At 39.8% G+C, this 13801-nt stretch overlaps 5 protein-coding genes across 5 annotated transcripts; 1 reads left to right on the forward strand and 4 right to left on the reverse strand.

Moving 5' to 3' along the window:
• Positions 1–1198: 1198 nt before the first annotated feature.
• On the reverse strand, positions 1199–2484 carry GCK72_007205 (uncharacterized protein; the record flags this gene model as incomplete). Its single annotated transcript, XM_003103784.2, has 4 exons — positions 1199–1370; positions 1426–1813; positions 2106–2245; positions 2297–2484. 4 exons carry the CDS (start codon positions 2482–2484, stop codon positions 1199–1201), a joined length of 888 nt encoding a protein of 295 aa, XP_003103832.2.
• A 582-nt stretch (positions 2485–3066) lies between these two features.
• GCK72_007206 (uncharacterized protein) lies at positions 3067–5808 on the reverse strand (the record flags this gene model as incomplete). Its single annotated transcript, XM_053726036.1, has 5 exons — positions 3067–3206; positions 3254–3461; positions 3641–3721; positions 3773–3835; positions 3892–5808. 5 exons carry the CDS (start codon positions 5806–5808, stop codon positions 3067–3069), a joined length of 2409 nt encoding a protein of 802 aa, XP_053590230.1.
• Positions 5809–5864: 56 nt separating this feature from the next.
• Positions 5865–6695, reverse strand: GCK72_007207 (uncharacterized protein; the record flags this gene model as incomplete). The annotated part of the gene is made up of 1 exon (XM_053726037.1): positions 5865–6695. One exon carries the CDS (start codon positions 6693–6695, stop codon positions 5865–5867), a length of 831 nt encoding a protein of 276 aa, XP_053590231.1.
• GCK72_007208 (uncharacterized protein) lies at positions 6523–9492 on the forward strand (the record flags this gene model as incomplete). The annotated part of the gene is made up of 3 exons (XM_053726038.1): positions 6523–6578; positions 7727–7889; positions 9025–9492. 3 exons carry the CDS (start codon positions 6523–6525, stop codon positions 9490–9492), a joined length of 687 nt encoding a protein of 228 aa, XP_053590232.1.
• Positions 9493–9983: 491 nt separating this feature from the next.
• GCK72_007209 (uncharacterized protein) lies at positions 9984–11273 on the reverse strand (the record flags this gene model as incomplete). Its single annotated transcript, XM_053726039.1, has 1 exon — positions 9984–11273. One exon carries the CDS (start codon positions 11271–11273, stop codon positions 9984–9986), a length of 1290 nt encoding a protein of 429 aa, XP_053590233.1.
• Between the last annotated feature and the right edge of the window lie 2528 nt (positions 11274–13801).

A 13801-nucleotide genomic window follows, 5' to 3' on the forward strand; every position in this document is an offset into this window, starting at 1 on the left:
CACAGCTGTCTTTAAGAGTAGAATATATCACTACAACCTTAACCATTTCCTGTCACTAAATCCAACAAATTACTATCTTTCCTTCGCCTCTTATGGTTCTAGCTAATATCAATTCGTGTGATCAAACTATATTTCTTGTCTTACTTCAATTAGTGATGGAGCTGCTCACAGGGTAGCAGAAAATACAAAAAACTATTTTTTATATATACTCACAAAATAGGTTTTTGCTTCCTTTTCTGCTACTTTGTCAATAGGCCCATAACTCCCCTCTACCCCTCTTTTTCTTTCTGTTCTACTCCCCGTTTGCTCCCAATCCCGATTATCTATTTTTTTTCCTACTTATTAACCATCTCTTTCATGTAACTCCCAAAACCAATTCATTTCCACGTGTAAGTGGTATTGGCCCTTCGATGAAATAAATAAATTTAAATTTAAATTTTAAGACATTTTAATTCGATTCGAATAGTTTAAATATCACAATAAAACAGATGTTTCTGAGGAAAACAGGTGGAAATGAAACAGAAATGTAAGTTCAAATTATTCAGAAAGTCAGAGTGACTCGAAACTGAAAAGTGTGACTTTGTGTGCCCTTGTGGTGGGAAGCCGGAAGTCATAGGAAAATGTCTAGCCTGTTGTCATCGGAATGTGTGGTTCTAATGTGTCTGAAAATTCTGATGCTAAAATTAACTAGGGTCACATGGTTTAATTTTTCTTGATGGATAACAGAACCAACGTATAGACAGATTTCTCATCAGAAATACCAGAGTTTTCGAAACTCGGTCCGGTCAAAATTTTACAAAATGGGGTTTTTCGAAAATTCAGAGTGCAAGAGCCGAGCCGAACCGTGACAAGTCTAAGAAATACCAAGATCAGTATCCAAAATATAATAAGACTTCAAATATTTATTTATGTAGTGGTTGAAGAAACCCGATACGAATGTCTTCTCATTATATTATCAATTATTGAAATTGAAGAGTTCGAATTTGAGTTCTGATTCCTAGTATCCGGTCCACGAGAAGTACACGTCAGCAGCATGATTATTCCAATGCATACCCTCCGATAAGGACTTATTATCAAACAATATGTCACTGATAAACTGATTCCCAAGAAATGGGCGGGGCTAATGATTAATAAAAATGTAAGGTTTCCTCTGAAATTCTACTTGTTTCACTGGAAATTAAAACGACTTTTAAAAAACTTACAAAAAAGGTTTGACTTCATGAATTGCCATTGTGAATGCAGCGAGTGGAAATGAGAAGTAGATCAAAAAATGTGCCACGTAGGAGACTAGCATGTACATCATCATTCGGTGATTTTTAGCAGTCGCTTGTGACATATTCGACTTTTGACGCTCGAAATGTTTGCATGATCTGAAAACAGAGAGTAAATAAAATTTAATTTGAAAAAATTTGAAAAATAACTTACAAAGCCGTCAAAATGATACAGAAAACTACTGAAAGAAAAGATAACATCAGTGCTTCCAGTGACGCTAGTTTTATAGGAATACTGTAGATATCAAATACAAAAATCGCGTGTTTCTCGAATAACTTTTCACATCTTTCGTCTACAGTATCCACTATCTCCTTCTGCATTGCCATCTGGCTTCCTGATACTTGAGATATCAGAAAACAATTTCCTGAGAATAGAATAAGAGTGACAAGGGCAATAAGACATTTTAGAAATCGCTCGACGGAGATATGGAACCAAGCAGAGGCGATTTGTTTGAGCGACATAAAATTGTAGATAAGACCAAAGGATAGTAGAAGCATTGTGGGGAAGAAGTACAGTAAGACGACCAGGGAGGATAGGTATACTGTAAAATTGGATGGGTGGGGTTACTGTAGTCACTAGGGGGAGCTCCCGAGTGGCCGTGGAGTTATAGGACGTGACCTATATCATTGCAAAGCTGAGAAAACGCTGATTCCAAATATATATATTCAGTTTTTGCCCTCGAGGTTTGGTATTCGAGAAAAACTAGGTCAAAGTGTGGACCGTCGTGCCACGCTACCGATATTTTTCACGCGTCGGTAAAGTAATGACTTCACGTCTTATAACTCCAATGTCATTCGGGAGCCGTCCCTAATCAGAGGCTCATTTTCACTTACATGTAAACCGATAGTTGATAGCAAATGGTCCGGATAGGTAGATCATTGGATACGGTAGTAGGAAACTTGGAGAAATCAAACTAATCAGAAAACACCCGCAGAATGCCAATATCAACTGAGCAAGTAGTATATTTCGATATCTGGAAAAAACTTTTCTTTTGGTGTTCCTAATTCTTTTTTATTTGACCTACTCTATTTTAAGCCGCCCGCTTGCATTCCAGACTATCAATACTGTGATGAATGTGGAGGTACATGATAAAAAAGAGACAACTTTCAAGAAAGACTTCACTTGGCCAACTGGCTTCAGACTATCCTCGAAGTTGTCATAAAAGTTGTGGAAGACGCCGGGAAATGTTAAGTTTTCAACAGTGGAAAACATTGTAAATGTTGAAAGGGAGAAAATATTAGAGTTATAAGAAATATATGATTGCATTTTGTTTCCTGAAAGAAGAACAGGTGAAACTGCGCCAATGGATTCGTCATTTTCCTGGTGTGGTCTCCGTGCGGTTTCAGCGGATTTTTTCGTCTCGGAAAGAGATGGTGGATAGAGGGAGGAAGAAGGGGCTAAAAATAGGGTCTGAACCAAAACACATCAGGTTCTGAATAAAATATTAGTAGTTTGGTCGATTTTGTGCCATTTGTTTATGTTTTGAGTTTAAAACCTGAAACCTGATGCTAGAAATAACAGGCATGTGCTAAATAATAATTTATTAGTAGATAAAAATGTATACCGAGTCTTGGTACCGTTAAAAACCACTTATTTTTAGTGGTTTTTTGGCCAGGAGCTGAAAATACGGAGAATTACATTTAAAGGTGACGGAGGGGGCGGAAGAGCATAATTCAAAAAAAGAGCATATGAAAACTAAGAAAGCCATATACGAAACGATAATTAATTTGGAAAAAAAGTTGTCAGTTACAAATAGAGCGCAATAAGTTAGATTAAGACATTTTCATCTTTCAGTCAAAGATGCTTATAAATAGCAAAGTTGGTTTTCAGTTGTTCTGCTGGTCCTTGGGATGCAAATCGACAAGTCGGACAATCAATTGTATTAGATCTTGTCATACAAATTATGCATCCCTGGCAGAAGGTGTGACCACAGACTGAAATGATAATTGAGTAGCTACAACACTCACAGGTACCAACTCACCTAAAAACTTTGGTGTCTTGTCGGCAACACCTTGTTGGTAAGGACTGACACAAATTTCACAAAGATTCCATTCCTTCTCTTGGAACTTTTCTTGCACTTTTTTCAGCTCATTTTTCAACAGATCTGCAGTTTTTCTTGCATCTTCCAATTCTTTTTTCAGGACCATCACCTCGGCAGATAGGAGTGTAGAAAGTTCGGGATTTGGAGACTAGAAAAAACAAAACCTTTGCTGTTGAATGATCGACCTTTTTGGTGATCATTGTGTTACAATGATTGAGCTTATATGTACGGTGCTTTCCGTTTCAAATTCAAAGTCCTGCCCCAAATTTTCCTATACTCAATTTGTCGAACTTCTTTCAATAAAAGAAGTGATAATAAAACACTCACCGAGATGCTCAACACACCCATTTGATTTGAAATTAATGATTGGTTGCTTACTCTGGGAACTTGGGTGCGGTTGTTGTGATACTGAAAAATAAAAATGATCAACATATGAAATAGGTAAGAATAACAAACCACCTCTTCAGTGTTTTGTCTTTGGGCAGCACGATAAGGCTGAATTCGAATATCACCGAGGGACTCCTGAAATTCGTTTATAGATTATTAGAAGCAACTCTTTACTCTTGTGGAAACCTCACCGCTTGAATTATACAATAGTGTCTTTCTGCCTCCCGGACAATATCTCTCCAATATCCTGCCACTTTCAAACCATTCACATTCCCGATGATAATTGTCGCTTGTCTCGCTCTCGACATGGCAACATTAATCCGTTTGCTCATTTGCATGAACTGACTTATCCTCTCGTTGGTGCAGCAAAGAATGATAACTTCTCTCTCACTTCCCTGGAATGCATCTACAGTACCACATTTGACTCCTCTGTCACGTAGACTGCCAATAAGAAGTGAAGTTTGAGCAGCGTAGAAGGAAATAACACCGATGTCCGATGGCTGGAGTTTATATCCATTGTATTTCTTTGTAAGACGATTCAAAAGAGTTTTCACGGTTTCCTCTTCCGAGTTGTTTTGATATGAGGTTCCCACTCTGGATCCTCTATCTTCGTTGTTCACAATCATCACTGGGAATTGAGTAGCCGGCCAGAAATCTGGTCTCTTTCTTATGAATTCATTTCTTTGGTTTTCAGTCACTCCAGGAATCAATCTTCCCTCATAAAACAGGTCGCTGAGAAGGTTGGTCACTCTAGGATTACATCTGTAGACCTCACGAAGCATCGCTTGAGGGAATAGTTTGCCGGCGACTGCCCTCTCCATGGTGTTACCGATACCGTAGTCTTTCAGCTTCCCACTCAGATTAGTATCACAGTACGGTGGAAGTTGTTGTATGTCTCCGATCAATCCGTAGCAAGCATTCGGGAAAGTGGTAAGAAGACTGATAAACGCGTACTCGGGAACTTGGCTAGCCTCATCGATCTGGATTGCTCCCACGGAATGTGGTAGCAAGACTGCAGATTTGAGAAGAGATTGAAGGGAGTCTGTAGTTGTGATGATAAGATCAGGCTCATAAAGATTGAAAAAAGCTTTGAGAAGATAACTAGGCCATGGCTCTGATCGTTTACATCCGTTTTCAAATGTTAAAAATGCCTCTCCTTTGAAGTTTTCAGGATACAACAGTTTTTCATTCAATAAGAAGTTGATCATATTCAGCTTTTGAGGATAATCCAGTTTTTTTGAAGTCTTCTCTCCCAAAGCCCATGCTTTGAACTCCAGTGCCATAAGTGTTGGTAGATCATATTCCGTTTTGCAATCCTCTGATAGTTCCTTCCAGTTCTTCTCAGAAATATATCGAACGAATTTAAAATAAGAAAGGATTTCAGGTCGAATCCTTTTAGCAATGTCCACCAAATTGACACTTGCGTAATTGCTTTGTGTCAACATCACCTGTTTCATGTATTTTCGAAGCACACTCTCTTCGGCCATCTTCTTATGAATTTCCAGCGCAGCCGCCACAATAGTCATTGATTTTCCACATCCAAACGGAGAACATCCCACGACGATTGGAATATTTCCAGTTATCATGTTCACGTAATCACATTGATATTGGTTGAGTGCAATTGGAACTTCCGATGGGAAATTGTAAGCTCTCGTACGAGTCGGGTAATTATGAGTTATTGCTCTTCCTCCATAGAGAGCTTCGAGAATTCGTCGCCCATTGTCATTTGTTTTTGTCTTATTGTAGAATCCTGTTGATAAGACCTGGTGTTCAAATGATTCCTGTTGAGATACAATATGAACTCCTCTGTCAAACTTGTTGCTATTCGGGACAGACTGAGAGAATCTTGCTGTGATCCACAGTTTTCCTGTGTTGTCGATAGTCACTGTTTCAATGATTGCCATCACTCGAGTCGAAGGGCAACTGATTTTGATTCGACAATTGATCATCCATTTTCCTTCTGTTGGGTTGTCTGCTGGATTGTCAATTGAGAACTTCAAGAGGACTCCCTCTCTCCGAATATTATGCATAGGCAGAGCACGACAGTCAAATCTTCCATTGTTAATTGAATTTACAGCAGCATATCCCATAAGTACACAAGTCTCCATAACTTCTTCTGCTGTATTTTCAGCGTGAACATTGTTTCGATTTCTGGAGAACGCCTTCACTCCAATATCAAATGCTTCAGTGAGAGAGATTCTTTGAAGTTGAATACGGATCCAAGAGCATTTGGGTATTGATGAACTTTTGAGCATTTCGCGATTATTTGATTCTTCTGATTCCGCCCGTGATCCATTGTAAAATGACGAGTTATTTTCTCCGGTAGAAACGCTGTCCCCGTGTACATTTTCCCAGGATGCAGACGAAGCGATCCAGGATTTATGACGTTCATCACTTCATTGTGATCCTTCACAACAGCCGTGCCATTAGAAAGCAATGAAAAGCTTACGTTAAGAAGTGTTTTTCTTGAGTAGATTTGAATTTTGGTGGCCATCCAAGTACATTGATCATCCATTTTTGACGCAAACACATCAAACTCTTTGAATTCAGTCATTCTCGCTAATCCGGAAACTCCAATGATATCCCCAAGAAATAACTTCCCAACGATACTTGTTCTCTCATTACTCTTTGTCACAGTCCTATCATTGACTTCTATATAACGAAGATCTCCTCGATGATATCCATGAACATTGACATGGCAAGGAGTCATGATATATCCATTTCGATTCTCAGCAATCACACGATAAAATGCATGAATACTTGGGATTTCGCGACAACACGTTATGAAGTCAGTCGTAAGTCTGGGTAGAACTGGATGATGAATGAAGAAATCATCTCTCCATTCCAGTGAAGCTTCGGCAAATTTCAGAGCAGCTTGGTGAGTGTCGGCGTTCAGCAGCTTCTGAAGATCCGAGATATCTTTCTTCTCCTTGTTGTTTCCATTGTCGATGGGACCAACGTAGTATTCCGTGAGCACATTTTTAAGACCCTCCATAGACCCAATCTAAAACAATTATAGATTTTAATGGTACAAGGTCATGTTAGAGCAGTTAACCTGTGGTTATCAAAAATAATATGGAAAAGAATTATTTATGATAATGTCAAAAAATATTTTCCACACGGGCTGACCGGACTGGGCCGGCCCATCAAATGACAAATATGGACTAAAAAAATAAACAAAAAACTTTTCAGTAGCGACCGAAAAAAATAAAATAGGAAAAACTAATATTGAAAAATTATGGTTGCTCTTATCACTCGTAACTCTTCGCTCGGTTTGTTTACATTCACTTTTATAGTCGGGAACTTTGTACTAAATTACTCATCCCTAAATTTTAATTATTGATCACTAATTCGACATACATGCTTCTCTATTTCATATCACAATCATATATTCAAGTAGCTTAAGGATGATGAACTCAATTAAAGAGCAGATAGACTTTTAAAAGAGAAGAGCTATTTATAAGAACAAAAAGAAATGTCGAAGAACGTGAATAAATTGAAACAAAACAAATTGTGTCTAGCTTATGACGGAAAACTTGAAGAAGGGAATACCTTCCTTCATATGTGTTCAATTTTTATTCTTATTGTTATCTTTTTGAGTTGCTTTGAAGTTTGTCAGGTTTTTTCTTCTTCTTCTTTTGCTTGATTTTTAAAGTGGAAACACGAATGACTCACTCCCCTATAGCTCCACTCCTCTCTTTTCAATGCGCCCGCTTACCCTTTTTACTCTTTTTCTTTCGCCCTTCTTCCGTTTTCTCTTCTTTCTTGAATGTTCTTTGTTGCGGTCATTGCAGGGCCTCCTTAGCTCAGTTGGTAGAGCGTGAGACTTTTAATCTTAAGGTCAGGGGTTCGAGTCCCCTAGGTGGCTTGATGTTTTGCATTTTTCATCTTGATATTCGTTGGGAAGTCGGAAAGAGAAATAAGGTCAAAAACCAAAACATTACTATTGGAAAGAATTAGATATATTACCATCTTTTATTTTAATATTTTCCTGATGCTACGCATCCAAATTTCAATATAATTCAGGTTGAACATGAAAGAAGAGAAAGAAGAAAGAATCTTGATAAGCCTCCGCGATGATGACGTCACTGCCGCCACCTGTCTTCCATTATGTCATCTCTACTCTGTCTCTGCCATCTACAAACAAGAGACAAATATATGCCACTTGTCACCATCTTGTCGTGCGGGGGTAGCTCAGTGGTAGAGCGCTCCCTTAGCATGGGAGAGGGCTGGGGTTCAATTCCCCATACCTCCAGAATGTTTTGCGATTTTTAAAGGTATTTATTATCAAAACAAAAATGTTGCGATATTTTTTCTCACGACAATTGCGGGTTCAGTGCAAAATTACTACTGAGTCTGCATTCTGACGTGAAAGAAAAGTCGGAACTTTTTTATTTCGACAATAGTTCCTTTTCATAATATTATGTTGTCGCCAGAAATCAAAAATCGAAAATGCCAAAACCTTCAATTTCAGATTTGTCTCCCAATCATGCTGACCATCAACCTGAAATTTTTAAAGGAAACTTTTTCATCGCCTTCTTGATTCCAAATTTCATCGCTTTGTGGGGAATCCAATTTAATCTCAAATAATTTACCTGTTAAAGATTCTGCATGAAGCACTTCTATTCATCCAATTTGCAATTATAAACCGAATACACAATATACATTTCTTATTTCTTGATCCCAACTGTTTTGTAAACTAAATTTCCCTTCAGTTGTCCAAATATTATGAAATGAAGTTGAGGAAATATAAATCTGTTTGTTGACCAAGAGATCAACAAATCCATTTTTAGCAGTTTGCAGATCTATATACTAATACTAAAACACCTGAAACGCAGATAGCCAAAGTGAGAAAAAAGAACTGGCGATAGGAGACACTAGTTTTTCGATTCGTTTTGTTTCCCCTTTTTTCAATTCGATTTCAGTTGGTCTCTATTATCCAGTTCACTCAAAAATGTTTAGTTTACTCTTTTCATTTTTATATTTCTCACTGCTCGTTTCAATAACCATGTGACTTTTCCTTCTGATATTTGGGATATGTGATTTCCTTCATTCCAGTTTCCACCTCTTCCAAAAAACAGCTCGGTTTCCTATTTTGTGTTTTCAATAACAATTTTTACCAATTTTCCTCATGATGTTCACAGCTGAATAAATAAGAGAGCGGTGAACGATTGGAGTCTTTTTTTTCAGTTGAATGTTTTTATCAGCTAGTAAATTAATTATAATTGAACATTTTTCCAGTTCTTTATTTCTCAACTTTTCGATTTTCATAGCAATTCTTCCCCGTGCTTCGATAGAATCATTAAATATTATCTTAATTTGAGATCATGGAACGTGTGAAAAATGTGCTCACAGAATTCTACGCTGATCCAGGTGAACCTGAAGTCTGTAAGAAGAAGGAAGAGTTGTCGGATCTTCAGAGACTCCTGAGAGCCGACACACATGAAGGTGCCCTGAGATTCGCTGAAGAATCTCTGTATTGGAAAAGCAGAAATTTCCTCTCCTATCCCGAGCTGACTAGATTGCCGATTGATTTCATCACATGTTGTCGTGACGTCCCTCGTATTCATGCTTTCTATCGAGTAATCATTGAGAATCCAAATGGGTATATTCTGACTCCTTGTCACGCTAATGTTCATGGATATCATCGAGGAGATCTTCGTTATATAGAAGTCAATGACAGGACTGTGACAAAGAGTAATGAAACAACGAGTATCGTTGGAAAACTGTTCCTTGGAGATATTATTGGAGTCACTGGATTGGCGAGTTGCCCGCGTACGAATACGGGGTGATAGGGTCCAGATAAAATATGACGACAAAGAACACAGTTTCTTACAATAAATTTACTTTATTGCAAGAAAATAAAATAAGAGAGCATAAACTTACAAAACAAAGGTTGAAACAACCAACGCTAAAACTAGAACTAAACTCTGAAAGCCAACCGACTTCAGAAAACTACTTTTGCCACGTGGAGTACACGTGTCCACGTGAACTGACGCGCTGAGGTTACGGTAGGCGCGTGAGGCTTTGGCGGAGTGTCGTTGCGTATTTATTTTGAGGACTCGGGGAACTACAGGGTTATGAGGGTACCTTGCCACCGGCAACTTCCCCCCCTTTACAGAAACCGGGCCCCGACCGGTTCGAGTACTCTCACAGATACGACTTACATTCTTCTCCCCTTATCTCACACCACCTAGCCTAAACTCAGTCACACCACCCTAACATAAAAACTACTAAAACAAAAATAGTTAATTAACAATTTGGATTGTCCACCAAGATGACATCACTGGTGACTCCATTTGTCCTCCTTTATCCGTGGCTCCGAAGTCACAGACTCCTTTCTCAGTTGGGCCACCACCACATTCTCTGTCGTCCTCGCCTCCAGGAACTCCAGCAGTTGTTCCCACGTTTTGAACTTTTCGCCCGCACTCGCAGCCGAATCGCTCCACTTCACATGACCGGCAGTTATCCAACTCCGTTTCCAACTTTCCACCAATCCCGATTTTGCCCAATCCATTTTGTATGGAATGATCGTGATCTCCTTCACTTCCTTAGCTAACTTTCGAACCAAGTTACCCAACTTTTGGTTCGTCTCCTCGTCATCCGTGAGCTCTAACGAGAATACGATCGATTCTACATTCGCAAAATCGAATTTATCCTTCCACGTGTTCAGCGCACTTTTCCGATACTCAAAGATGGATTTTCCCTTTACGCCGATTCTCGGAGTTATGAGAATCTTCGATTCTCTAATCACCGTCTTCTTTGGCTTCATCCCTTCTTTTTTCTCCTCCGTCACTGTATCCACAGCGATTTCCTTGCTCTTCTCCGCAGTTTTCTTGGTAGGATCCATGTTTCCAACACGGATTCCAAGATTTCCTATCGTGAACACCTTCTTCTTTGGTTTCACCCCTTCTTTTTCCTCACTACTTGTTTTTTCGTCACCCGTCACTGTTTCCACAGCGATTTCCTGGGCTTCCTCCCGCAAGCCATTCGGCTTACGCTCCTCCTGATCCAGCTTCTTCCTCAGTTTCGTCAGCGCCTTCTCCAGCTTCCTGACCTGAGCCTCAGCCACCTCTTTTTCTCTCTGAATTTTCCGGATTTGCTCCCCGAGCATCTCCTTTTCTCTCTGGCTTTCTCGGATTTGCTCCCCGAGCATCTCCTTTTCCTCATTCCAGCACTCCGTCAACAAGTTCTCCTCGACTTGCACTTGCGCTGCCTTCGCACACGCCTCTCTCAACTCTTCCACCGATTCGAGCTTGAACTCTCTCATGACTCGAATCACCGATCGCGGCCATTCATCTCCTCCGATTTCTTCGAACTTTTCCAACAACTCTCTGTGGAAAATTCTCATCGGCTCCAGAATCGCATCCGCCTCCTGTTCGCTGCATTTTGCTGTCAACTCCCCGAGTTGAAACCTTGTTTCGTCCTCCACTTTGACGCTGCTAGCGATAAGTTTAGTGAACTTCTTCACTTTCTTTCTTCTCTCCTTCCCGCTCATTTGAGTTTCCACAACAATCATCCGATTGTCGTCTACTTTCAACGTTGACTGCTTCGACGATGTTTTGTCGCTCATCTTCTGCGTTGTTGTCCGTAAACTAAGTTTTTATTCAAAAACTGTCTACTTTTCGTTGATTATCCAATCGACGAAGATTACTTCGATTCTTCGGAGAATTCCTCCAAGTTTCCACGTTATCCAACGAAAGAAACTGCCAAAAACCAGTAAATAATTCCTCCGTTTATTCAAACCGAAGAAAAATAAAACCAGAAAATTACAGAAAAACAAGGAAGAAGAACGAAAAACGATTGACACGATTCGGCCCCCAAGTTGCCCGCGTACGAATACGGGGTGATAGGGTCCAGATAAAATATGACGACAAAGAACACAGTTTCTTACAATAAATTTACTTTATTGCAAGAAAATAAAATAAGAGAGCATAAACTTACAAAACAAAGGTTGAAACAACCAACGCTAAAACTAGAACTAAACTCTGAAAGCCAACCGACTTCAGAAAACTACTTTTGCCACGTGGAGTACACGTGTCCACGTGAACTGACGCGCTGAGGTTACGGTAGGCGCGTGAGGCTTTGGCGGAGTGTCGTTGCGTATTTATTTTGAGGACTCGGGGAACTACAGGGTTATGAGGGTACCTTGCCACCGGCAACTGGCGAGACTGACAGAATTCGAGGAATTCGACGTGTTTCAGTCAAAAATGGATGGTCAATGTATTTGGATGGCCACCAACATTCAAGTGTACCCAAGAAAAATACTGCAAGACGTGACCTTTTCAATGCTATCTAATGGCACGGCTGTTGTGAAGGATCACACTGAAGTGATGAACGTTGTAAACTCTGAATCCCTTCCTTTGGAACCAGGAAAATTGTATACAGGGACAGCGTTTGTTCCAGAGAAGATATTTCGTCATTTCACAATGGATCAAAGCCGGTCTCAAAAGAATGCTATTACCGCGAAATGCTCAAAAATTCATCAATATCCAATTGCCCTCGGATCCATTTTTAATTTCGAAGAGTCACCAAGACTTACAGAAGCATTTAATATCGGAGTGAAGGCTTTTTCCAGTTACCAAAGAGTGATTCATGTTGAAAACACACCTAATGAAATAATGGAGACATGCGTTCTAATGGGGTATGCAGCCGCTAACTCTATCAACAACGGACGGTTTGACTGTAGAGCATTGCCGATGGAAAATATCTCGAGAAAGGGTCTCATCTTGAAGTTCTCCATCGAAAACCCTCCAGAAAATCCGACGGAAGGGAAATGGTTGGTTAACTGCAGAATCAAAATTGATTGTCCTTTGACCAATGTGATGGCTATCATAGAGACAATTGTTATAACTGATCCTCGAAAGCTCTGGATCACTGCAAGACTTTCAAGCAATGTCCCAAATAACAACAAATTCGACAGAGGAATTCATATAGTATCCCAGCAGGAATCACAAGAAAATCAGGTTCTAAGAACGGGGTTCTTTCACAAAACAGGATTGAATGAAAACGGGCGACGAATTCTGGAAGCTCTCTATGGAGGCAGGCCAATAACTCATAATTACCCGACTCGTACGAGGTCTTACGATTTTCGATCGGAAGTTCCAATTGCACTCAATCAATATCAATGTGATTATGTGGACATGATGATGGAGAACACTCCAATTGTCGTGGGATGTTCTCCGTTTGGATGCGGAAAATCAATGACTATTGTCACTGCTGCAGTGGAGATTCATAAGAATACGGCTGAGGAAAATTTGCTTCGAAAGTACAACAAACAGTTGATGTTGACCCAAAGCAATTACGCAAGTGTCAATTTGGTTGAAATAGCGAAGAAGATTCGACCGGAAATCCGCTCAGATTTCAAGTTCGTCCGATATATTTCTGAGAAGAATTGGAAAGAATTGTCGGATGACTGCAAGACGGAATATGATCTACCAAAGTTAATGGGGAAAGTGTTCAAGTCTTGGGCACTAGGGGAGAAAAACTCAGAACTATTGAGCTTTCCACACATGGAGAATATGATAAATTTCTTACTAGATGGAGAATTCTTATTCCCTGAACACTTCACTGGAGCTGCATTTCAAACTTTTAATTTTCCTCGGTTTCAAAAAAGGGATCCGTCGGTTCGTTTTCTTCTGGAAGCTTTTTTCAGTCTTTATGAGCCTGATCTTGTCATCACAACTATCGATTCTCTTCAAGCTCTTCTCAAATCTGAAGTTTTGTTGCCACATTCCGTGCAGACTATTCAAATTGATGAGGCTTCTCAAGTTCCGGAGTACACCTTCATTAGTCTTCTCACTTCGTTTCCGAATGCAAGCTATGGGTTGATAGGAGATATTCAACAGCTTCCACCGTACTGTGAATCAAATCTCAATGGGAAGCTGAAGGACTACGGAATCGGGAATACTATGGAGAGAGCCGTGATAGGCAACATGTTTCCGCAGGCGATGCTTCGAGAAGTCTACAGATGTCATCCCAGAGTAACACATCTTCTCAGCGACCTGTTTTATGGAGGAAGATTGATACCTGGAGTGACTGAAGACCAGAGAAATGAATTCATAAGAAAGAGACCAGATTTCTGGCCGGCTACTCAATTCC

This window comes from Caenorhabditis remanei, chromosome II (genome assembly GCF_010183535.1).
Source record: "Caenorhabditis remanei strain PX506 chromosome II, whole genome shotgun sequence".
NCBI classification, from domain to species: Eukaryota; Metazoa; Nematoda; class Chromadorea; order Rhabditida; family Rhabditidae; genus Caenorhabditis; species Caenorhabditis remanei.